The 26,037-nt window shown below is 38.9% G+C and overlaps 1 protein-coding gene across 1 annotated transcript; it reads left to right on the top strand.

Moving 5' to 3' along the window:
• Window positions 1–2,269: 2,269 nt before the first annotated feature.
• Window positions 2,270–24,791, top strand: BIRC5 (baculoviral IAP repeat containing 5). The gene is made up of 4 exons (XM_001380392.5): window positions 2,270–2,447; window positions 15,796–15,905; window positions 18,818–18,935; window positions 21,844–24,791. Exons 1-4 carry the CDS (start codon window positions 2,313–2,315, stop codon window positions 21,931–21,933), a joined length of 453 nt encoding a protein of 150 aa, XP_001380429.1. The 5' UTR covers window positions 2,270–2,312; the 3' UTR covers window positions 21,934–24,791.
• The last annotated feature ends 1,246 nt before the right edge of the window (window positions 24,792–26,037 follow it).

Below are 26,037 nucleotides of genomic sequence, written 5' to 3'. Positions count from 1 at the left end.
GATTATAACATTTTTATAATAGTTGGAGACAATGTCGAATAGTTTTATAATGACTTAACAATGAACACATTCAACCTAAAATCTTCAAGAAATTGGAGAATTGCTTCACTATGGATACATCCAAGCAAATCAAAACCACGCAGAGCCAAAGGCTCTGGCACTCTGGCAACAGTATCTCTGAGAGGATAACTGCTAGATCATCCTTAGAAGCACAATAGAATTTGGGGAACTTCTATACCTCCTGGGAAACTGGGGACAGAGAAGTATAATTTTTTTATCTTTATAAATGGCTACAAAGAAATGAGAAGTCCCAGACAGGATTATTATGAAGAAACTGATGCATTACAATGGATACAAAAGGGAAAGATCCAGCCAAGGGCTGGGCTATTTGAGAAAGGTCTTTGTTACAATGGGAGAAACTACCAGGACAAAAGGGTATTTAACATTTGATTAGGTTTGCTAGACCTTAAGGTCTATTGTTCAGTCTGAAACCCATGAGTCTGAGACCTCCCTTGGGGGAATTCTCTTGGGACCAGGGCAAACTTGGGGCCTCCAGATTTCAAGGTGACAATTCATATCTCTTAGAACCAAAGGGGAAAGTGAAGATAGAAAGAATCCACTGACTACTTGTAAGAAACCTCAAAAGGAACAGTCTCAGGAACATCATAACCCAAATCCAAAGCATCCACATCAATGCAAAAATTACTACAGACATCCAGCAGTTCAAGTACTAAGGAAGCACTATCAGGATCAGATAAGATCTAGTGCTTTCTATTATGAACAAGGGGAGATTGTAGAATATAATATTCCAAAAGGCAAAAGATAGAGGCTTATAACCAAGATAAAATTACAGAGTAAAATAAAACATATATTAATAGACTAGAATTTTCAAACATTTCTGTAGAAAAGACCAGATCTTAGTAGGAATTTTGAAACAAATCTAAAGTAAAATTTATCTGAGTAGTTAGGAAGGGCCATAGGATGATTCAGTGTTAACACCTAATAAAGGGAGGAGAAACAAGTGTTCTTTCAGAACCTTCATACCTTCAAAGGGAATTAAGAAAGTTAAATGAAAAAAGAAGAAGAAGGAGGAGGAGAAGGAGGAGGAGGAGGAGAAGGAGAAAGAGAAGGAGAAGGAGAAGAAGAAAGAAGAAAGACGAAGAAGACGAAGACCACGATGACCTAGGGGAAGGATTCATTTTGCCTGAAGAGGACCAAGAAAGTAATACTCTAAATACTCATCTAAAAAGATGAAATGGGGAGGTAGAACTTGATATTTCTCATAATTATGTAAGAAGTAGGAAACTGTGTAGAATGCAATTTGATGAATCTCACTCAACCAAAATGGACAAAGATGGAAAACATACAATATACCCACTCACTTACATAAAAAGAGTTTAGTGTATCCAACTCAATAGAAAACAAATTTAGCTAGAAAAGAGTTAAGATAGAGGCAATAATCATAGGCAAAACAAACAGTAGGGAGGATTAAAAAAAATCTAAGGGGATACTCATCAATTGAGGAATGACTGAACAAATTGTAGTATGCAATTGTTATGGAATACTTTGTTCTATAAGAAATGTTGAGAGAGATGCTTTTCAGAGAAACCTGGGAACAATTATAGAGAATGATGCAGTGAAGTGAGCAGAACCAACTGTGACTTAGTTACACTGATTAAGACAATCCCAAAGGTTCCATGATGAAAAATTCTCTCCATCTCCAGAGAAAACTGATAAGAAAACTGAGTGTAAACTGAAGTATAACTTCTAAACTGTTTTTTTTTTCCTTTGTGTGTTCTTTTCTTCTCGACATGGCTAATATGGAAATGTTTGCATGACTTCACATGTTTATAATTGATACACAAATATTTAAAAAATATTAAAAGAAATTTTATGTAATTGGGAAATATTTACTGAAATAAAAATATATTTAAAAAGGAACGTTAATGTTTTAAAACGTAATGGGGCAGGAGGAAGGGGGAGGAGAATAACAGCTAATATTATGTAGCCCTTGCTATGTGCTAGGCACTGTGCCAAGTGCTTTGCCATTTTGAAAAATGGGAAGGTGTTATTCACATATACAGCCTATATATCATTTTACTTGCAGTTTTGGGGAGGGGAGAGGAGTGGGAGGGAGAGAACATTGATCTCAAAATATCAGAAAATAATGATTAAAAATTGTAAAATAAAAATAAAACAAGAGACTACAATTCCCAACATGCCTTGCGACGCCGGTCCTCCAGTTCCCAGGAGGCTGTGCACTAAAAAAAGCCTAAGCGCTCCCGGCATGCCACGCGGCGGCTGAATTTGAAATGGTCTGCGTTAGCGGCACAAAAATGAGCGTCCCGCCGCTACCTCCTATGTGGCAGCTCTACCTGCTAGATACCCGCATCTCTACCTTCCAGAACTGGCCTTTTACGGAGGACTGCGCCTGCACACCGGAGCGGGTGAGACGGATGGGCTGGGACGCTGTTCCTTCCAGGCCAGTTAATTCAGGATTCCCTTTACCTCCCCCACTCCCTTCCGCTTCTTTCCCCTCCCCCCCTTCACGCTTCCCCCTTTCACTGCCCCACTTACCTCCCCCCCCCCCCTCTCTCTCTCCGTCTCCGTCTCTCTCTCCCTCCGTCTCCGTCTCCGTCTCCGTCTCCCTCTCCTCTCCTCTCCTCTCCTCTCCTCTTCCTCCACCCAATCCCTCTCCATAGTTCTCCACCCTCTACCACATTCCTCACCTTTCTCCCCACCTCGTCCCTCCCTCCTTTTTTCCTTTCTTTCCTCTCTTGCCCCGCCCCCTCATCTTTTCTCAAAAATCTCACGACTCCATATTTCGGTCCCATTAACTACCCATTTCTCCCACACATTGAGTGTTAAAGAGTGCTTTCTTTGCTCATTGCCAGGTAGTGTGTACTCTGCAATATCACTATTATTACCCCAAGAGAGCAAAGAATGAGGAAAAGGATCCATGTGTACAAAAATATTTATAGTAACTCTTTTTGTGGTGGCAAAAAATTGGTAACCGAGGGAGTGCCCGTCATTTGGGGAAAGTGAACAAGTTATGGTATACAAAATACAATGGAGTACTATTGTGGTATAAGAAATGAGAAAAGGGATGGTTTTGTGAAATGACAAAAGGGATGAGAAGCATCTTGTTTCCCATTAACATCCTCATCTGCAAAAACACATATAGATCTTCCCATAGAAGGCCTTTACTGGTCAGTGTGACTCCTAATCTTGAAAGGTATCTATCATATCTTTCCTAGTAATAGTTAATTGTGTCACAAAGGCTTTCAGGTTTAAGGGATTTGGAGAGTTTTTAATCATTTTAGGAATTACCGAGCTTTTTAATTGGAAGAGACCTTTGATGTCATCTAGTTTAACCCATTCTTTTTGTAAAGAAAAAAGCAGGATCAGATTCCCCCTGATTATATTTATTACATTAATATACTATACTATGTTTCCAGCCTATGAGGTGCTTCATTTCCCCATTTTACAAAATGTTGGGTTTTTTTCCCCCATCCTTTACCTTCCATCTTAGAATACTGTATATTGGTTCTAGGTCAGAAGAGTCATAAGGGCTAAACTACAGAGGTTAAATGATTTGCCCAGGGTCACGCACAACTGGGAAGGGTCTTAGGTCACATTTGAACCCAAGACCTCCCATCTCTAGGCCTGACTCTCAATCAATTGAGCCACTTAGCTGGCTCCCTGTTTCAGTCTGTTTTAAAAAAAAAAAAATTCTTAATAGAATTTATCCATGTGTCCCAACCCCCCCATCACAGAAGGTATCACCTGAGAAACAGATATATTCATACAAGTTATGTCCTTTATGTTTCTGCCTTTCACTTCACTCTCTGGAGGTAACATTCACAATTCTTTGAATATTAGATCTGTAGTTGTATATGGCATTCTCTTGCTTTTATTCATTTTGCTATTCATTATCCCATGCAGCTCTTTGCAATTTTTTAAATTAGCCTTCTATTTCTTAGCCAGTACTAGATAGTTTTGATAATTACTGCTTTATAATACAACTTAAAATCTGATACTGTTAGACCTCCTTCCTTTACATTTTTTAAAATTAACTCTTGATATTCTTAATTTTTTTCTTCCAAATTAATTGTTATAATTTTTTCTAGCTCAAAATACTTTTTTGGTCATTTAATTGGTATGGCATTGAATAAGTAGATTAGTTTTGGTAGAATTGTCTTTTTAATTATGTTGACTCTGCCCCTTCAATAACAATGACTATTTCTGCCGTTATTTAGATCTGACTTTTTTTGCATGTAAAAAGTGTTTTATAATTATGTTCATGTAGTACCTGGGTTTTGGCAGGTATATTCCCAAATATATTATTCAGAGTATCTATTGTTATTTTAAATGAAGCATCTCTATCTCTTCTTGTAGGACTTGTAATATGTAAAAATGCTGATGATTATATTTTATATCCTGCTACTTTGCTAAAATTTTTGATTTGTTTCAACTAATTTTTAGTTGAATCTGTAGGATTTCTCATATATATTATCATGTAATCTGCAAACAGATAGTTTTGTTGACTTTTTGCCCATTGTGATTCCTTCAACTTATTTTTTTCTTATTGTTATTGCTGGCATTTCTAATGCTTATGTTAAATAATATTAGTGACAATGGACATCCTTGTTTCACTCCTGATCTTATTGGAAAGACTTCCAGCTTATTCTTATTACGGATAATACTTGCTGATGGTTTTAAGTAGATGCTTCATATCGTTTTAAGAAAAAAAACATTTATACCTATTCTTTCCAGTGTTTTTACTAGGAATGAGTGTTTTTTCAAAGGCTTTTTCTGCATTTACAGATATATGTTTTTATTTTGTTATTGATAGAATCAATTATGTTGATAATTTTCCTTATATTGAACTATCTCTACATTCCTAGTTTAAATCCTGTTTGGTCACAATGTATAATCTTTGTGTGTGTATAAGCTTCTTTACCTGTTATTTCAAATATTTGTTTAATATTGGAATTAGTTGATTTTTAAATGTTTGATAGAATTCACTTGTAAAAATTCATTTGGTCCAGATGTGGAAGTTCATTTATTGCCTGTTCAGTTTTTTCTTTTAAAATAGGTTTATTTAGATTTTCTATTTCCTTCTCTAATAGTCTAGGCAGTTTATTTTTTGATAAGTATTCTATTTTTCTTCCATTACTAAATTTGTTTGCATACAAATGAGCAAAATGACTCTGAAAAATTGCTTTGATTTCATCATTATTGATGACATAGTCACACTTTTCATCTTTCATGCTAGTGACTTGGTTTTCTTCTCTCTTTTAAAAATCAGATTAACCAATGGCTTATCTATTTTGTTGACCCCCCCCCCCCCCCATAAAACCAACTCCTGGAATTATTTATTAATTCAATGGTTTCTTACCTTCAAGTTTTGTGATCTACAGTTTTTAAGATTTCTAATGTGGCATTTAGTTGGGAATTTAAATTTTTTTCTAGTTTTTTAAATTGCATTCCCAATTCATTGATCTTTTCTTTATTAATATAATATTAATATAAGTATTCAGAGATACAAATTGTCCTCTAACTATTGCTTTTGATGTATCCCGTACCTTTTGATATGGTGTCTTATTATCATTACCTTTAATAAAATTACTTTTGGAGGGGCAACTAGGTGACAGTAGATTGAGAGCCATTTTCTGGAGATGTGAGGTCCTAGGTTCAAATCTGACCATAGATATTTCCTAGCCGTGTGACCCTAGGCAAATCACTTAACCTCCATTCCCTAGCCCTTAGTGCTCTTCTTTCTTGGAATCAATTAATTCTAAGACAGAAAGTAAGAGTTTAAAAAAAAAAAGGGTTTATTTTTTTTTTTTATGATTTGTTCTTTAACCCTCTTATTCTTTAAGATTAAGTTATTTAGTCTTCAGTTAGTTTTACATTTTTTCCCCATGGTCCATTTTAACAATTTTTGTTGTATTATGGTCTAAGAAAGATGCATTTATTATTTTGGCTTTTCTACATTTAACGCTAATGTTTTTGTGCCCTGTTATATGCCATACCGTATCACTGAGTGGTATGACTGAGAAGGTGTACTGGTTCTCTTTAGACATCTATCATATTTAACTTATGTAAGATTCAATTCATCTCATTGATTTCTTTTTGTCTGCCAACTCCACTGGTATCCTTGGACACCTTGGTGCAAGCTCTCACCTTGTTAAGCAATCCTATGGATTAGTCTTGCCCACAAGGTTTGCTGCTTGCTGCCTGTTGATTTTGCTTTGTTCTAGGATGTTCGCACTAGCTGGGGGGACTGGGGTCTGTGAAGTCAAATATGTTCCTAACCTACTGTGCCCATGGCTGCTTATCTTCACTCCTGTCTTATCTGTTTTTTGCTGCTTTTAGTATTGATTCTGTGGAGTTATTTTTGATTATGTTTGTGTGTGGGGTTTCATTGATATGTGGTAAAAATCAACTGACCCTCACTCTGTAAGGGACAACAGAATGTTCCTCAACAGAATGTTCTGGGCAAGGTCCCAGGAATTACAGGCCCCCTGAAGTATGCCAGTAGTCATGTAGTCACCTACCTTTCATGTCTGTCCAAGAGCCCACCTGATATGCCCACCTTTCATGTCTGTCCAACATCACCCACCTGTTATGCTACACTAGCCAACATCATTAACAGAATGTTCCAGGTGTCCCCCATCAAGTAACTCAACTATGACTGCTTTAACCAATATAAACTCCACTCTGCCTCTGCCTTTTTGGAACCCCTTGATTGGGCTCCCCTAGCGTTGCTAGTAATAAACTTCCCCTTGCCTGAATTGCATTGTCTCTGTATGCTCCTTGGGGTGGTCTTCCACTCGGACCCTAACATATGGGGGCTCGTCCAGGATGGAAATGACCCCCTGAGGACCACCAGGACAAGGGAAGTTCTCTCCCAACTTTTGTGGTGAGCTAAGTGTCTGGGCTGTGTACTTGGTTGTTTGACTGTGATTTATGGGGAACAGATCATGGAATTAGAGCATTTGGCTAAATGGTCCAGCTAGCCTCTCTGCCTCAGGATTTATACGAGGGTACCTAAGCTAAGCTCAAATCCGCTAAGTGGTCTTGTTCCACCTGCGTGTGAGTGTGGACCGGTGTCTACCACATTTTCTATATCCCTCGAGGGACCAGGTTGGGAAAACTGGGAAGCGAGTCTATTTAGCTGGATGGAAAGGAAGTCCTGCGAAAGCTTGGAGACAAAGTTGGAACTTCAGGAGGTTAGAGTCCTTCTGCTTCAGGAGGTTAGAGTCCTTCTGACCCCCAGACAATAAGAGGGTGATCAGGGTTAAAGTCCCTGACATATCAAGGTTAGAGTCCTTGATGGTCAGGGTTAGAGTCCCAGGCGGAATTAAATTCCAGGAAGCCCTGTAGTGGACATACTACAGGCACAGACTAAGTAAAAGGGCACTGTGCACTGCAGGCACAGGACAAGTAAAAGGGACACTGGGTCTTTTTTTTTTTTTTAGCAGGACACCAGGGAAGGTGGGCTGGAGCCTTGAGCAAGCTCCAACCCCCAAAAGAGAATTCTTTCTTTGTCTTTTTGTCTGTCTTGTTCTCTTTGTTATCTGTGTCCCCGATCAAATGCCTTATATCCTGACCTGGCAGGACCTGGTCTTGGATCCTCCTCCCTGGGTCCATCCCCTGGTGTTGACCACCAACCCCTCTACCATCCTGGTGGCCAAGGCACTGACCCCAACCCCTCCCATGATTGACCCCCACCCCCGTACATCCCTAGGTTTCCTCTCTTCCCAGGCTTCAGCTACTGGTATAAAACTCTTGGTCGGCAGAAAAGGAGTTAAGCCAAAAACCCAGTGGAGCAATGAGCTGGCCCCCTGCCATGTCCTTTCTGCTCCACTGACACTCAGAGGAGCCCTTCCCCAGCCCCAGGTGTAACCCACTCAGAGCTGGATGGTCTAGATGGTGGGAGCTGGGGTTGTGTGGGCTGAAACGGAAGGACAAGTCCGTGGCCTGTGTGGATTTTTAGGACAATCGGTGGGAGTTTGGGGTTTCTGCCTGGGAAAATCTTCTCTCTCCCTAAGGGTTGGTGAGCCGGGAGAAGAAGGATAACAAGATTTGTCCTGTGCATGGCTGTAGATCCTTGGGTTTCCCTCCCCTCCATCCCGATGCCACCTCTGCCGCCTAACCCCCCTCTGAGAGCAACCCCCTTCTTCCACAATGGCTCTCCCCGTCCAAAAGATTAATTCTAAGGGTTGATACATGCAACTTGGGAGGATTGCTAATGATTTTGATATGGTACAAATGTAATTTTATATATTACTGTTTGTCAGTAAAATGTGAAAAGTTAGCCAGATTTTTATTGAACACAAAAAGTCATGGTTAGAAGTTTGTTTTGTTAGATCTTGCAATGTATAATGGTTTCAGTGAATTTGAGAATTGTCCAAATGTGATTGATAGCCAGGCTGACACAGAGAAGAAATGTTTTATTCTATGAGGACAGAAATTGTACTGGCTACTTAAAAAGATGTAAAAGTCATCCAGAAAGAGTTGTTATGTTGTTGAGAAGAACTTATTCTAGAATTTAAACTTGGGATTTTTCAAATCAGATGTTATTTTAATGTATGTGCTGTCAGAACTAGCAACAAGTACTCATATGACACACAAAAAGTTTTTAAAGTGGTAATCTGTGCATAGGATTTAATAATACCAGTACTGAGCTAAACGGTGTTTTCTTTGACTAAGATTATATGAATCATTTTTAAATGTGCAAAATGCATAGAAAGGAATTTGTGATCTGGAGATGAACATGTATTCAGATACAAATTATGTGTGCATTTGTACTATATTTGTACCACCTAAAAAGGTTAAGGGCTTATGATATGCAAACTGTATGTCCTTAACAAGACAAATTTGAACAGCCTTGAAATCAAGAAGGGCTTGAATTCTAGTGTGAAATAGATACAACAGATTATAAATTGGAATAATGTTGATGGAATTTAATGAGGTATGTGGTAATGTTTTGAGCTACAAGAAATCTAAACTGGAGGTTCTATTCTACTTTAGACAGAGGTTTGAGAGGAGTGCAGGTAAATGCTTTGAACTTCAGTTTGGTTACACATTAGTAGTAGCAGTAGCAGTTGTCTCTTGGTAACTGAGGATGACGGTTGTCTTTGTGTGCTTTCATCTATGATAGATGAGTGTGCACAAAGACACTTGTGCGTGAAGGAGATTTAAGTGGAAAAGTCGATGCACAGAGACAGTCCCACTCTCTCGGCATTGGAAGCCTGGGTCCAGTGGCACGAAAAATCGTTACACCTGGAGACTTTCTCAGCTGCATTGGATGGCCGTGTTGTCTTTTGTGCTCCAACACGCCCTAAGCACTCCACAGTGCTTTGCTGTGTCGCCCTCTCAGCCGTTGAACCTTCTTATTGGTTTCTTCCATCTGTTTGGCCAGCCGAAGCAATCTTCACATGCTGGGTGAGCAAAGCCCTGGTTCACCAGGGGTCGATGACCCAATGGCTACCCTCACAAGGTTTAGCCGGCCTGTCGAAGCCCTTGCCCGGGGTGTGGCTGCTGCCGCATGCTAGCAGCTACTAAGAGCCACAAGTGAGAGCTGGGTGTCAGGTGGGGGTCAGAGGCTGGAGAGCTGCCCTTGGAGGGCATGACAAGCCCTCCGTACCAAAGGTGCTACCCCTCCCTGAGCACCCCATACACCCCATCAGGTTACACACTGAGAGATTACTAAAGGATTTAATCAAAGTTATTTGGAAGTTGTGGAGTTCAAACTATAATCCACTGAGAGTAAATTATCATGAAGAGGGTTTGATGCAATCAAAATTTTAATCTAAGCCCACTTGTTAAAGATGGATGGGACAAGGTTAAAAACTAAGTCAAGTCAAGCAGTCTTGGGATAATTGCCCAGAAGCTATTAACCCCTTCCTTGCCCACAGGAAAGAGAAAGAAGTGCTTATAATTGTTCCAAATTGATACAATTTCTCTGGACAGTTACCCTGAAGTAATTCCTGTATGGTCTTGCCTTAGTCTTTTAGATGGCCTAGGTCCAAGAGATGATACAGCTCTGATTTATATTACTAGGGAGCTACTTAATTCAGCATTCATGTTCTTTATTTCAGGTTTTTTGACTAAAGTGTGATATGTAAATTATTGCCAGAATATGTAAGGATAGCTGCTATAAGGTAGACTCATAGGCTTTAAGGAATCCTTAGGGTAAATGATCAGAAAAGCTTGCTTGAGGTATATGGAAATTTTTATTGGCTGATAAGCAGAATTTCTCTCAGCTGAAATGGGTGAGACTTGTCTTTTAAGGAAGAAGAAGACTTCTGGGATTTAATGGTGACAAAGTGACAAAGTACACAAAGATAGAGAAAGCCCTGGGATGGTTACAGAGGCATATTCTGGGCTCACCTGGAAATGGACCTTGAGTGACACAATGATGGCATGAGCCAGTGATAGCTTTGGCCTAAATGTGAAGCCCTCACTATGTGTCCCCTGGGACATGAGGACATGTTTTCCCTGCCTTTCCTTGGTGACAAATTCCCACAATCAGCACATAATGCAAATTGTAAAATTAAAGTTTCCATTTCCTCAAACAACCTGTTAGGTTAATAATTGAAAATTCTTAAATTGTCAGGGAGCATACTTTGAGAAGTAGGTGAAATTATTCATAGATGGCTTATATTTGTAACCTTAATTTACTCCAGTTGAAGTTTGGATCTTGAGCTTGGAAATATAGCTCAAAGCTTTTTGAATTACCCCAAAATCTGAGATAAAGAAATTCATCTGTATAGTATTGTTATAGATGTTTATAGTTAATGTGTATTTTGCAAAAGGATATTCTTTAACAGAAACACCACATACCAACTCTGCAAACAACTCAGGAATCTGATTTCCTAAAGGGATCTATTACTGTCAGAAGACTTCTGAAGATAGAGTCTGTTGGAGAAGATACCCAAATGCAAATGTGTAATGCCAATTGCTATTAATTTTCTCTGTTTCTATTTGGTGTTCTAGTTTTTGCCCCAGTTCTGGTTTCTACACTTCTATCTTAGGGGATGACTCTCCCCCTTGTGGCCTGTCTGCCAATCAGGGGAAGCAGTTGCTGGACATCCTTCAGATCTCCAAGCAGGTCCCCACCTACCTAGGACCCAGGCATTCACTGAGGACACGCCTCTAAAGACCCTGTGTTTGCAGCCTTTCTCTCCCTGTTAACCTTGGCAACTATTCCAGCCTAAAGACCTGAACATTGCCTATAGTCAATCTCTCTCTCTCTCTTAACATTAGGCAGGGACAACTCTACAACCATTCTCAGCTCTGAAGAAGCTATAGAATACTGAGACCATCCTTTCCCCTAGATATTTGGAGAGAGGGGAGATGACATGGGCATTGTACCCCCAGAAACTCAGGCAGACTATTGTCAGGGAAATTCTTTTGCTCCCTTATATCCTCGTGACTCCTAGAAACAGTAAATACCTTCTCCCACCAGGAGGTGCCCAATGGTTGTGTGCATCCTCAGGTTTGACCCCCTGTGTAGCTCCTTAGACTCAAAGGTTTGGTTTGTGAAGGATCGCATCAACACTGTCCAGCTCATGGTACTAAGGCAACAGTGCCAACCCCCTAAGCTATGTAATAACAATATAGCCATGAATAAGATTCCTCATTATGAACAACCAGAAGTAGGGAATGTTATGTGGTAAAAATCAACTGACCCTCACTCTGTAAGGGACAACAGAATGTTCCTCAACAGAATGTTCTGGGCAAGGTCCCAGGAATTACAGGCCCCCTGAAGTATGCCAGTAGTCATGTAGTCACCTACCTTTCATGTCTGTCCAAGAGCCCACCTGATATGCCCACCTTTCATGTCTGTCCAACATCACCCACCTGTTATGCTACACTAGCCAACATCATTAACAGAATGTTCCAGGTGTCCCCCATCAAGTAACTCAACTATGACTGCTTTAACCAATATAAACTCCACTCTGCCTCTGCCTTTTTGGAACCCCTTGATTGGGCTCCCCTAGCGTTGCTAGTAATAAACTTCCCCTTGCCTGAATTGCATTGTCTCTGTATGCTCCTTGGGGTGGTCTTCCACTCGGACCCTAACATAATGACCTACTCTGCCATCTTCCCATCCTCTCATTTCTTTTTTCATAAAGTGGCAGGTAGGTTGCACAGTGAACCCTGGTTCCACAGACACTAATTGCATGACTGGACAAGTAATTCAGCCTCAAGCAACAACACTTAGTTGGCAGGATTGTTGTGAGGATCAAATGAGATTTTTAAATATATATATGTATATGTATATTTGTTTGTGTGATTATCCTTTGAATATATTGGGGTAGCCATCCGGTCCTCGACCCCTGGTGAACCAGGACTTTGCTCACCCAGCATGTGAAGACTGCTTCGGCGGAACAGACGGAAGAAACCAATGAGAAGGTTCAAAGGCTGACAGGGCGACACAGCAAAGCACTGTGGAGTGCTTAGGGCGTGTTGGAGCACAAAGGACAACACGGCCATCCAATGCAGCTGAGGAAGTCTCCAGGTGTAATAACCTTTCGTGCCACTGGACCCAAGCTTCCAACGCTGAGAGAGTGGGACTGTCTCTGTGCATCGACTTTTCCACTTAAATCTCCTTCACGAACAAGTGTCTTTGTGCACACTCATCTATCCATAGATGAAAACGCACAAAGACAATCGTTATCCTTGTACTACTAATCTGTTCTAGTGATCAAGTTCTCGATTTCTTATTCAATTTTCAGTTGTTTTGATGATTACAGCTTTGTGTAGTATACATAGTTTAAAATCTGGTGCTACTAGGTTCCTTTAAAGATTAAAATCCATATACAATAACTAAATATTATATTATAAAGTTTTATTATTAATAACTAAAGCAAAAGAACTACCTGAATTCGGCCCCTTCACAGGTCAAAGAGGGCGTGGGAGCAGCATACATCCACCTAAATACCAATAATGTGATTTCGCCAATGTGGGGAGATAGGAGAGATTATAGAGAATTTTGGGAAATACTAAGGACTTCTGGGGAATGAAGTCAGAGGTTAAAAATCTCCATTTATATACTCCCTTACTTCCCATTTTTTAAATTGCTTCCCTCAATACTCTTAATTTTTTGTTCTTCCAGATGAAATTTGTTACTTTTTTTATGCTCCTAGCCCATAATAGAGTCTACATAAATGTTAGGTATCTTTATTATTTTTGTTGTTGTTATTGAAAAAGGACACTAAAACATAAAATGGGGTTTTAACCTGAGGTTAAGCTAAAGAGAGCCAAAAAGGGGCTGAGCAAAGAGTAGAACTCGACTCTTATAATTCTTAGTCTAGTTTTCTTCCCTTTATACTGGGATGCTGCTTTCCAGTCCTTTAATTCTTGATACTTTTATGCCTGACCCAGAAAGGGTAATATATTTTCCCATTCTCCATACTCCAAGCCACGGCGCAGCGTGAGATCAGGAAGATCTCAAGACCGATGGTGGGAAAAAAAGGCAGAAGAAATCCAGCATTTTGCTGATATGAAAAACTACAAACAATTTTTCAGTGCCCTCAAGACTGTCTATGGACCATTAAAACCCACCACCACTCCCTTGCTATCCTCTGATGGTGACAGTCTCATAAAAGATAAAAAAGGCATCAGCAACAGGTGGAAAGAACACTTCAGTCAGCTTCTCAACCGACCCTCTTCAGTCGACCAAAGCGCCCTTGACCAGATCCCCCAAAACCGCACCATCGAACAACTTGACGTCCCTCCTTCAATAGAGGAAGTCCAAAAATCCATTAAACAAAGATGGGATCCCAACCGAGGTGTACAAGTCCTTAAATGGAAAGGCGGTCCAGGCATTCCATATAGTGCTGACCAGCATAATATGGGAAGAGGAAGACATGCCCCCAGAACTCAGAGATGCCTCCATCATAGCCCTATACAAGAACAAAGGCTCACAAGCAACCTGTGACAACTACAGAGGCATCTCACTACTCTCCACTTCTGGAAAGATCCTCGCCCATGTTATACTCAACAGACTTCTGTCATCTGTTTCAGAGCAGAACCTGCCTGAATCACAATGTGGCTTCCGACCAGATCGCAGCACTATCGACATGGTCTTCATGGTGAGGCAAATGCAGGAAAAATGCCTTGAGCAGAACCTAAGTCTCTACATTGTCTTCATAGACCTGACAAAGGCATTCGACACAGTGAACAGGGACGCATTGTGGGTGAGCCTCAGCAAGCTCGATTGCCCAGCAAAATTCGTCAAACTGATCCAGCTCTTTCATGTCGACATGACAGGGGAAGTCCTATCTGGTGGAGAGACTTCTGATCGCTTCAACATCTCCAATGGTGTGAAATAAGACTGCCTCCTCACTCCAGTACTATTCAACCTACTCTTCACCCAAGTATTATGACATGCTGTGATGGATCTAGACCTGGGCGTCTACATCAAATATCGGCTGGATGGCTCACTATTCGACCTTCGCCGCCTGACTACAAAAACAAAGACAAAAGAGACTCATCCTGGAAGCTCTCTTTGCAGATGACTGTGCTCTCATGGCCCACCAAGAAAATCATCTCCAAACCATTGTGGACAGGTTCTCTACTGCAACAAAACTGTTTGGCCTCACTATCAGCCTCAGCAAAACAGAGGTGCTGTTCCAACCTGCACCAGGGAGGCCAACTAACCTGCCATGCATTACAATCGACGGCACACAGCTTTCTAACGTCAACACTTTCAAGTACCTGAGCAGCACCATCTCCAACGACGGGTCCCTAGGCCACGAGATCAATGCTAAGATCCAAAAGGCCAGCCAGGCACTTGGGTGGCTGCGCTGCAAAGTCCTCCAACACAGCTGTGTAAGCACTGCAACGAAGCTCAAAATGTACAACGCAGTGGTCCGAAGCTCGCTCCTGTACGGTTGTGAGACATGGACACTGTACGGGAAGCACATGAAACAGCTGGAGCAATTCCACCAACGCTCCCTCCGGTCAATCATGAGGATCTGATGGCAGGACCGAATCACCAACCAGGAAGTCCTTGACAGAGCCAACTCCACCAGCATCGAAGTAATGGTCCTCAAAACCCAGCTATGATGGTCTGGACACGTCATCCGCATGGACCCACAGTGAATACCAAGACAGGTATTCTATGGTGAACTGTCAGCTGGACTCAGGAAACAAGGTCGACCAAAGAAAAGATTCAAGGATCAGCTAAAGTCAAACTTGAAATGGGCTGGCATTACACCAAAGCAACTAGAACTTGCTGCCTCTGTCAGAAGCAGCTGGCGAACCCACATTAACCATGCCACCACCACCTTTGAAGATGAACAACGTCGACATCTTGCCGCTGCGCGTGAATGCTGCCGACACCAGGCCACAACCGCACCTCCCGTTACAACTGGTGTCCCATGCCCCATGTGCCACAAACTTTGTGCCTCAGTCTTTGGACTTCAAAGCCACATGAGGGTACATCAATAGATGATAATGTACAAAGACAATAGTCATTCTTGGTCACCGAGAGACTACCACTATACTATACTCCTAAATCTCAACAAAGAGCTTGATTAGTTTTGGAGCATTTCCAAGAATCAGGAATTCTTTCCTTTCTTATCCTTTTTAGAGTTGGTAAGACATAACCCCTCAGCCCTCCAGAAATATGATACTTTGGGATCTAGTTTATCACTGTGCCCAAAACTAGAAATGAAACCAGTACTCTACTTACTTGGTCTGCCTTTCAGGATATTGTGCATATTGTTTCTCTTTGCTTTCTCAATCATCCTAACCTAATTTCTCTTGTAGATGGCTGAAGCTGGGTTCATCCATTGCCCAAGTGAGAACGAGCCTGATTTAGCCCAGTGCTTCTTCTGTTTCAAGGAACTAGAGGGCTGGGAACCAGAAGATGATCCTATGTAAGTCCTTGTCAGGCTGATTTAGCTTTGATCTGCATCAGAATTATACTCCTTACTCTTACATGTAAACTCTTATTTCGAAATCTTATTTTTATTTTGCAAGTTTCTAACTACATTAGCTAATTACCACTATAGCTTATTTGTGAAATATAAAACTTTCATGAGAAAACATTATCCTTTTTGATTACTCCTTTCTACTCTAGGTTCTTCTTAACCAATTAATATTTCAATCTTATGGCATTAAATATAAAGAAGCTTGATAGTGTATGTTTTATTTATTACTATTCAATCACAATGATATTGTATTAAAATTTTTTGAAGAATCAGGATGTAGTAAGCCTAGAGAAGATTTGAGGGGAAATATGAAAGCAGTCTTTTAAGTATATGAAAAATTGTCATGTGGAAGATCAAATATTTTGAAATGCCTACTATGTGCCAGATACTGTGCTAGGGGGTGGAGATACAAAGACAAAAAAGAAGCAATCCTGTCCTTACAGAGTTTATATTCTGTAGGGGGAGATAGCATATAGATATGCAAGTATATATTTTTTAATTTGTTTTTTTAAATGTTTAAAAAAATTTTTTTTAATGTTTTAATTTGTTTGAGGAGGATACATTGGAAACTGGAGGATTAGGAAAGGCTCAAGTAGCAGGTAGTGTTTGAGTTGAGTTTGGAAGGAAACTAAGGATTGTAAAAGGTGGAACTGAGGGTAGAGTATGTTCTTGGACAAAAACATAGAGATAAGAGATAGAATGTGTGTGTTAGAAATAGCAAGGCTAGTTTGGACTGCAGTCTATGTGCAGTTGATAAGTATGAAATAAAGCTTAAAAGATAGTTTGGAGTCAAGTTGTGAAGAGTTTTTTAAGTGCCAACAGGAGAATTTTTATTTTATTCTACAGGTAATAGAAAAGCCCTGCAATTTCCTGAATGAGGAAGTAATGTGATCGGATTTGTATTTCAGCAATACCACTTAATTGTAGTATCTGCCAATGAATGGCCAGATTTGCCATTCATTCCTTCTTCCTCTTTTTTCCTCTTATTTCTTCTTCCTCTTTCCTTCCTCCTCATTTGAACTCAGGCTCACCTCTTAACTGTTTGACTGCTCATTCTTGGTTATTTTTGCTGGTGATTTGTTTCTCCTCTTGCCCTTGTTTGTATTGAGGAGTGGTGGTAGAGTAGTGTTAGGACTGTCTTCCTCTCCTTTCACTCTAAATATATGCTTCCTTGGTGATCTCTATTCATTTTTTTCATGACATCAATTATCACCTTTATGCATATAACTTCCAAATACTTATTCCCTAGCATTAATCTCTTCCTTGAACTCTCCAATGATTTATTTTTATCTGCTAGACATATCTACCTTCAGGTTCTATCTCCAGCTCTGTAAGCCTCAAACTGAATTAATGTTCTCTCTAAAACCTTCCCTTCCCATTTTGACAATCTTCACAATGATGTGGGTTTAAAATTTTGGAGTTATTTTTAACTCTTTCTAAATGATCCTCATTCTCAACTAATTAAATAAAGCATTAAAATAAAATAAGTTAAAGGGAAGAGAAAAAAAAATAAATGACCCTCATTCACGTTCTATTTATTTTTAACTTTATAGTGTCCATATGTTTCTACTTTCAACACCTTGGTTGACCTCTTCCCTTGAGTATACCAATAGCTTTATTGATAGCCTTGCCTCTAATCTTTCTCTTCTCTTGCTTCCTTCCTTTGCATAGTTCCAAAAATAGTCATTTACATGGCCTTGTCTTCCTTCAATGACTCCTCATCTATAAGGTCGACACAAATTCTTCAGTCTGTTTTTTAAAGATATTCACAATGTCTTTAACCTAGGTTTCCAACCTTTAATTCACTCTATTCCCCTTCATACTCTTTATTCTTTATTCTACCATGTCTGGACTTTTCTCTATTCTTTAGTCATAGTTTGACTCCTTTTGTTTAGTTTAATGCTTATTTGTATAGGCTGCCCCCCATTTCTGGAATGTCCTCTTTCTGTTGTGGGGTGCAGAGGATAAAACCCTGGGGTTCGGGAAGGATACCTTTTGCAAGAATGCAAGACTCCGAAACTTAGTTCAGAAATAAAAAGAGAAATTTATTAATTTGGAAAGTAATGTTGAATCTGGGTAGGAGAGCAGCATAGGTGGAAGCCTGCCTCCTAGGTGGAATAGCATGGATAGAAAAGCTGTCTCCCCCCCCCCCCCCCCCCCAATTCTGGGGATTTTATACTCTTTACAACAATGAGCATGTGACTCGAGCAAGGGGTTGGGGGAAGGTTTGGAAAACAAATGAATGAAGTGTGTCTCTTTGTCCATATCAATTCAATGGGGCAATCAAAGGAGGATGATCTTCAAGGTCAGATATTTTGGGTTGGGAGTCATAAGGGTATAAGGGAGCAAAGGAATTTCTCTGATAATAGTTTGCCTGAATTTTTGGAGGTACAATGCCCATGCTATTTCCACATTTTTGCCTGTTGAAATCCTTTTAAGACAGATACTAATGTGAAGCAATCTGATTTCCTCTACCCCTTCAATAGAAAGTAATCTCTCCCTCCAATTTCTTATAGCATTTTATCTAAATGTTTACTTTGCCTTTATTTCATTCTGCCCACTTATTTATTTTCTCTATTCTCTATTATTTTCCTAGCCCTATTAATTTTTACATACCCCAAGATAAAGGTTTTTATTACCTTGCATCTATCTTCATATTTGGATATTGTTAAGTGCTTACTGTTTATGACATTTGAATATAAATCAGTGTTGGCTACCAAATGTATGGTTTTGGTGAACTTGAGAAGCAGGCTACATAGAATAAGGTATTACTAATAGACTGTAGAATTTGATAGGCTAAACATTACTTTTATATATAGATTGCCTTCTCTTAATGTTATTCTGTATTCATTTTCTAGGTTGGAACATAAAAAGCACTCATCTAGTTGTGCCTTCATTAGCATTAAAAAGAAGATTGAAGATTTAACACTCAATGAATTCCTGAAACTGGACAAAGAAAGAGCCAAAAACAAAATTGTATGTATAATTCAAAAGTAGAATTAAATATGAGCTCATATTTAGCTTCTCTAGGTCCAACTCTACCATACTGTTATTTAAAAAAAAAAAATTTCCTATAGCAGTTGAGTGAATACCTACTCTGTGCCTTGAGAATGTAGACCTATTCCCTGTCCTTAAAGAGCTTCAGTCTTCTTACATATTTTTAAAACTTAGACACCCAGTTGCCTTATAGTGGGGCAGTTACCAGTTATAAAGCCTCTTCTCAAGCAATCTGAACATAAAGCATACATTAAAAAGAACTTCCATGTTGGGAGAAATATTTGAACCATTGTAGTAAAAAAGAACAATGGACAAGGAGTCAGGATCTGACTTCTTAATCTAGACTTTACCACCAACTAGTTGTAACCATGAGTAAACTGAGGAAGAAGAATCTCAGAGAAATTCTCTAAGATAGCAAATATTGCACTAGATGATCTCTAAGAGGCTAATATTTGCTCTAAAATTCCATAATTCTCTAATTTTAATTCATTCATTTTGTATCACCTGTTTGGAGTTTCAAATTCCTCCCCCTCCTTCCCCCTCCAGTAAATGCCAAAAATATATGCTGCTATCAGTAATTGCTTTGCTAGAAGGAGAATAGAAAATAGAGGGAATTATTTAGAAGAGACTACTTGATCTATCTCTTAAAGGAAATAGAGTATTTTGGATTGCTGAAGATGATGGGGAGTGCATTCTGAATGGGAGAAATGACTATGTGCAGTGGCTCAGAGGAAGTAATGAAATTGAATTCCAGGAACAGTGAAGACATTGGTAACTTAGGTCAAGTTGTAAAGATAAGATTGGACATGTAGAATGGAAGTCCTTAAAAAACAGAGTAAAGGATTGTATTAAAATTATAAACATAGTATCATTGAATTGTTTTGACAAAGAATACCACAGTTTGTGAGAAGTCACAATTGGGAGTCTCCTTTTTGAGGCAATGGAAAGAGATGTGGTTGATATAGATAGGCGACAACATGTTAGTGATTCATCCTATTCAAAAAATAGCCTAAAGGTATCAGCTATCTAGAAAAGGAAGTAAGCCATTCATGTATGAAGACTGAATAACAGATGGATTGATTGCCTGTTTACTGCATTGGTAACCATTTATTATTATTATCATTTTTTAAACCCTTACCTTCTGTCTGTCCAGTGTATCTGAGCCTAGATTTGAACCTGGGACCTCCCCTCTTTAGTCCTTGCTTTCAATCCACTGAGCCACTTATCTGCCTTATAGTATATCCATATATTATTATGAGACTTAGATAGATAGACCCTCAGCATTTTGGGTAGAATGGAGAATTTATGGGAAGACTGTGGTTAAGAACTACATCAAGATGAAAGGAGCTGGATGACTTGTATTCTGCATCATTGGGAGGAATATTCATATTGAAAATTTCATAGATCCATTCAGCTATTGATGTTAAAGTAAAATAATTCAGTAAATCCTAAGTACCTGAATAGTCTCTTTTCAGTATTTTTATTGCCCTCAGCTAAGTGAATATGTAAAGAACATCTTTTTAAAGTACTATATATATTTCCGTTTTATTCCCCTAAAAAGGAGCCTACTTCCTCTTCTTCCCCACCCCAGTTGATTTCTGGAAATTTTTTTATTCCTGAATAAAGAGGGAGATTATAAAGTATAATTCTGTACTTGGTGATAAAGTTGTTACAGAGTTAAAGGGAGGTAAAATGTAGGACTGATCTGGGTGATTGGAGATTAGTACCATTTACAGAAATGGGAAATTAGGAAGAATGATAGTACTCATGAGAGTGGATAGGTAGGGTTGGGAAACAGCCAGTGTCTGATTTTCTTTGCCTTGGCTGCATATTCCTTTGTAAAGAAAAGACAGAAGAGTATTGAAGAAGGAAGATTTAGAGATGAACTAGGTTGCTGTAATGAGTAAAGAGGAGGAGGAGGAGTTTTAAGTAGTTGTTGATGGTGGGCATAGTGTTAGATATTTTAGAGTTAAGAATTCAGGCAGGGGGCAGCTAAGTAGCTCTGTGGATTGAGACCCAGGCCTATAGGCAATCAATCCCTCTAGAGCTGCCTAAGCCACTCCCCTCCTTATCCCCATTCTCCTCCAGCATACAAGAGAAGCTGGGTCCAAACTCAGGAGCCTCTTCAACAGTAAGGACAGAGACTTGTAGGCACATAGAGGATTGGTCCATGTTGGTCAGTGCTGGTCAGTCTGGTCAGCACATGGAGCTATTGCTCCTCAAAGGCTACCTTGCTGAGAAATTGTCTCTCCAGTTTTATCCCACCCTCTCATCTCTGCTGCCAGGGCTGCCACAGCAGAAGGGTCATGACCAATCTGAGGTCCTGTATTTAAATGTGGCCTCAGACACTTCTCACTGTGCAACCTTAGGCAAGTCACTTAACCTCCATTACCTACCCCTTATTGTTCTTCTGACTGAGCATGAGTACACAGTATTGATTCTAAGATGGAAGGTAAGAATTTAAAAATAAATGAATTCAGGCAGACAGTGGTTACTTATTGGGTTTCAAAGTTTTAGAAAAGTATTGTTAAGAACAGAAGCCTCACAGCAGGATGGAATTAGGTGATGAGGAAATGGAATGCTCTCCAAATCAAAAAGACTCTTTTAGAAAGATTTCTACTTTATAGTTTTTTACCACCAATGTCTTCCTTGGTAGGCTAACTTGATTTTGTTAATGGGAAAAACTCTAGGCTTCTCCATATTTTAAAAAAAAAATGAAATTGACTAATAGAATCTGAGTTGAAAAAAGTCTTCTCTCCTATTAAACATTGTGTCAATATTTGAATCATTGTCTTCCCCACAGTTCTAGAAAATATTTATTATTTAGCTCCTGAGATATGTCTTAAGCCTTTTGTACCATTATAATACCTTGCTACTTTGTTTCTAGGAAAAGGAGACCTCCCGGAAAAGAACAGAATTTGAAGAGCATGCAAAGGAAGTACGGCATGACATTGAGCAGTTGGCTGCTTTGGAGTGACTTCTCTCTCCTTGATAAATTATCTCACAGCTTAATCATTAATTCTGAGACATATTCTCCAAATATTAGTGTGGAATTCACTTAATGATACCTTTTAACAGGAAAGAACTGTGGGAATTTGACATTAGACTTCATCAGCTGTTTTTTGCTCGAAGATGGCGCCAGTTGCAACTTGATTCCCATAGTATTCTGCTTATGTTTATGGTGTTGGTGGCTTCTATCTTTTTTGAGCTATTTTAAAATTTTTGTATTTTTATATTGCTCCTCCCTGGCCTTGCCAGGGTGAGACCTGGATGAGAAGTAGAAGGGACTAAGCACTGAATCCATTTTTATTCCATTTTTATATTGCTATTCATGACTGATAAACTGTCTCATAGTTATTACTGTTATCTGTAGTATTTATTGTCTGGCTTTCTATCTCTGGATCCTGGAATTTGAGGACTAGAATGGTCTGTGTGTGGGTGAATTTATAATCCCATGGTAATTAAGGATACAGTATTTTTATACCTTGTATTATAATACTTTGGATTTATACTGTACCATTTTTGCATTATACACAAAGTAATTTGAATATTCATTTATCACAATGGTCTTTTGATGGTACTATTGCCTTTGTTTTATCTTATCAGGAGTATGCACGCTTCCAACATAAGACCTGAATGAAATATCACATAACAAAATTTGTACATGATGACATGTGTTTTAAAAATTAGCAGTCTAGTAGCTATTTGTAGTAATATCCATTTTTGGTAATAATACTAGTAAATACATTTTATGTTTCATTTATCTCAAATATAGAGAAATATGCTTTAAAAAAAACATCCCTCTTCCTCTTAGTATTTGTAATCAAGTCTTTTTCAGATAGCTACAGCATTGTAAAAGGTCTAAAGATTGTTGGAAAAGATCTCCTGTTTTCAGGGCAAAGTAAAACTGCTCTTCTGTTCTGCCTTACTTAATTTGTTATAAGATGCTTATTACAATAGAAAAGTCGAATAACCTCTACAAAATCAAATTCCCAAAAGGCCATTCAAACCTTTTCTAGGGTCTTGGCACACTGCTATTCCATTTCCCCCAGAAGAATTCCTGAAATATCTATTACTTTTGTAGGAGTACATCCATGGATGATAGCTGTGGTAGGTAGTATAGAAGAAGGATTCCTCTATGTTATTTTTACGTTTTCAGTAATGTTTAAAACCAAGCAGATCAGTATTTACCTAGCTTTCTAATAGAATATAGAATGTGGTTTCATGGACTTCAACATAGATTAGAACAAATTTTTTCTTTTAAGTCACATTTTTAGATTTGTACTCTACCTCAGTGCCTTGAAGGTCATAAAATTCATGAGTTCTGGACACACTCTTTAAAGCAGCAATATTAACTAACTTTGTGGTAGGTACAAGATTAGAAAAATTCATATACTAGCTCATAATGAAGACAGAAAAAGACTAGTGAACTTGAATCCCTAAGTATGGTATGTTTTCAACTCTTTCTGTGGTGAGTTTTGCTTTCAAGTTAAGCTACTTGCTTGAATCTTTTGTTGTCATTTAGAATGTAGGCCATTTGAGGGAAAGAACTATCTCAACCAGCATCTACCAGAGCATTAGACACAGTAGAAGCTAAATAGATGTTTCTTGAAAGACTACCATTTTAATTTATAGATTGGTAGGGGCTGGGCCCTTAAATAGCTCCTCAGGAAAGATGAGTCAGAAAAAGAATTTAAAGTTTAGATAGATATCCTCAGTTGCTTTGCATATTAAAAGAGAGGATGCAACAGTGGGTATCAGGAACTACACACATTTCCAGTCCTCTATTTTTATAGCATAGAGCATCATTCAAAAAGTTTTGATGTGCTTCATTTTTTTTTCTTTCTGTATTTCTGTATTGTAAATTTTCTAGGACATGACAAACTCTTATGTGAAAATAAGCACATTATTCCAAAGCCTTCTGATAAAGACATAGGCAAATAAATATCTGATGTTTGAAGAGAAAAGCCTTATCTGGCAGAAGTTGCCACTAGTAACAAAACTTACTAAGAGGTCAATGGACCTTGTGCTTATGGTCTAGGAATAGCCTATATGATTTATATTTTTTGGAGGATAACAGAAGCACCTAAGACCTCTCATTGGGTAAGTGTTATAGAGATTTATCTATTTTGAGAAATATTTTGGTCTTAAAGATAAAACAATGCCAACCTTACTTTCTCAATATTTTTCACTTTGCTACCATTTTCTAGAATCATTGTTATCTGAATCAGTTAATGGGAGAAATAATTTGTAATAACATGGGCTTTTCTCAGCATAAATTACCTTGGCTTTTCTATAACAAATTAAAAGGATCAATTTCATTTCACCTATCTCCATGAAGTTAAACTGAAGGTTATATTGTTTCTATGCTCCTGAAGATCCTTGAGGGTAATTTTAATTTTTTCAGAGAAATAAAAGAGAGGACATTTCCTTCCAAATATTACCACAGACCTTTTTTGAGTTTCAAAATCTTTTTCAGGCTTCTATTTGTGGTCCCATCTCAATCTAAATAACCTTTTTCTGATGCTTCAATTGAAACTGTTGATCAGTTCTGGCAAGAGAACTGAATTGGCCGTGGCCTGTTCTATAAGTTTCTGGATTGATTTGTGTTAATGTCATCAGGACTTATTTCCTTATAGAAAATTAATTATGAAAGATGTGTTCTAAGGTAATAAGAAAAAAAAAGAAAAACATCAGTGAAACATGTCAAAAAAATAAAAACAGGCTATATGAGAGAGATTCATGGTTATATACGGAATCATTTTTTCTGTCCTTTATATGTGGAAATATTCATGTTGAGTGTTAAGTTCATAATTAAAAAAGAATTAAAGATTACCCTGTCTTAATTTTGTGCCAGACCTCAGCTTGAGACTGAGGTCATTTTCTTCCCAACTTAGAGGATATTGCTCTTTTTTTCCAGTGGAAGAGGTGGGCAAACATCTTAGTTCCTTTCTCATAGGACTAAATGAAAAAAATATTAAGTGCTTACTGTGTGCCAAACTATGCTACTTAGCACATATTGAGGAGGAGGAAAGTAAGTTCATGGACACAATACAGTAACAGGACATGAAGATGGCTGGAAAGTGACTTGGCGGGGGGGGAGGGGGGGGACTAGTTCTCAGCAAGTTGAGGTGAATGCTCACTAGTCAAGGAACCAGCATCCCAAGGATCTTTTTTTTTTTCTTTTTAAACCCTCACTAACAATTCTAAGAGAGAAAGGCAAAAGCTAGGCAATTGGGGTTGCCAAGATCATACAGTTGAGAAGTGTCTGAGGTCAAATTTGAACCTAGGTCCTCCCAACTCCAGGTCTGGCTCTGTCCATTATGCTGCCTAGCAGTTTTTGTTGCAGGGTTCTAAATGTGAGTTTCAATGAGAGGAAGAGGATGTAATGTAGGTGGCAGATCACAGGGATGGTTGAGAAGTGCCAGTTTGTAAATTGGACAGTTTAGTTTAATAACTAGTTCTTATCAATTGACTTGTTAAGAAAGGGAGTGGGGAAAAAAGGAAAATTATGCCTCATTTTTATTCCTTTTGCAAACTAAGAAATAAGGATATAGTTTCTGGGCTTGACTAACTATATGGTAAAGCTAACTGGAGTTAATGACTTCAGCCTATCTTTCTAGTTTGTAAAAAAATTTCAAAGAAAGTTATTGAACATAATTGATCCTTTTAGCATCTGTTGTGACATAGTAGTAGTCTCTTGGTAACCAAGAATGACGATTGTCTTTGTGTGTTTTCATCTATGGTGTACCCTTATATGACTTTGAAGTCCAAAGACTAAGGTGCAAAGTTTGTGGCACATGGGGCATGGGACACCAGTTGTTACAGGAGGTGCGGTTATGGCCTGGTGTCGGCGTTCACGCGCAGGGGCAAGACGTTGACATCGTTTGTCTTCAAAGGTGGTGGCGGCATGACTGATGTAGATATGCCAGTTGCTTCTGACAGAGGCAGCAAGTTCTAGTTGCTTTGATGTGATGCCAGCCCACTTCAAGTTTGACTTTAGCTGATCCTTGTATCTTTTCTTTGGTCAACCTAGCTTCCTGTGTCCAGCTATCAGTTCACCATAGAATACCTGTCTTCG

Source organism: Monodelphis domestica, chromosome 2, assembly GCF_027887165.1.
Source record: "Monodelphis domestica isolate mMonDom1 chromosome 2, mMonDom1.pri, whole genome shotgun sequence".
Classification (NCBI taxonomy): Eukaryota; Metazoa; Chordata; class Mammalia; order Didelphimorphia; family Didelphidae; genus Monodelphis; species Monodelphis domestica.
Note: the sequence above shows the minus strand (reverse complement) of the source record. Positions and strands in the feature narration are given on the sequence as shown.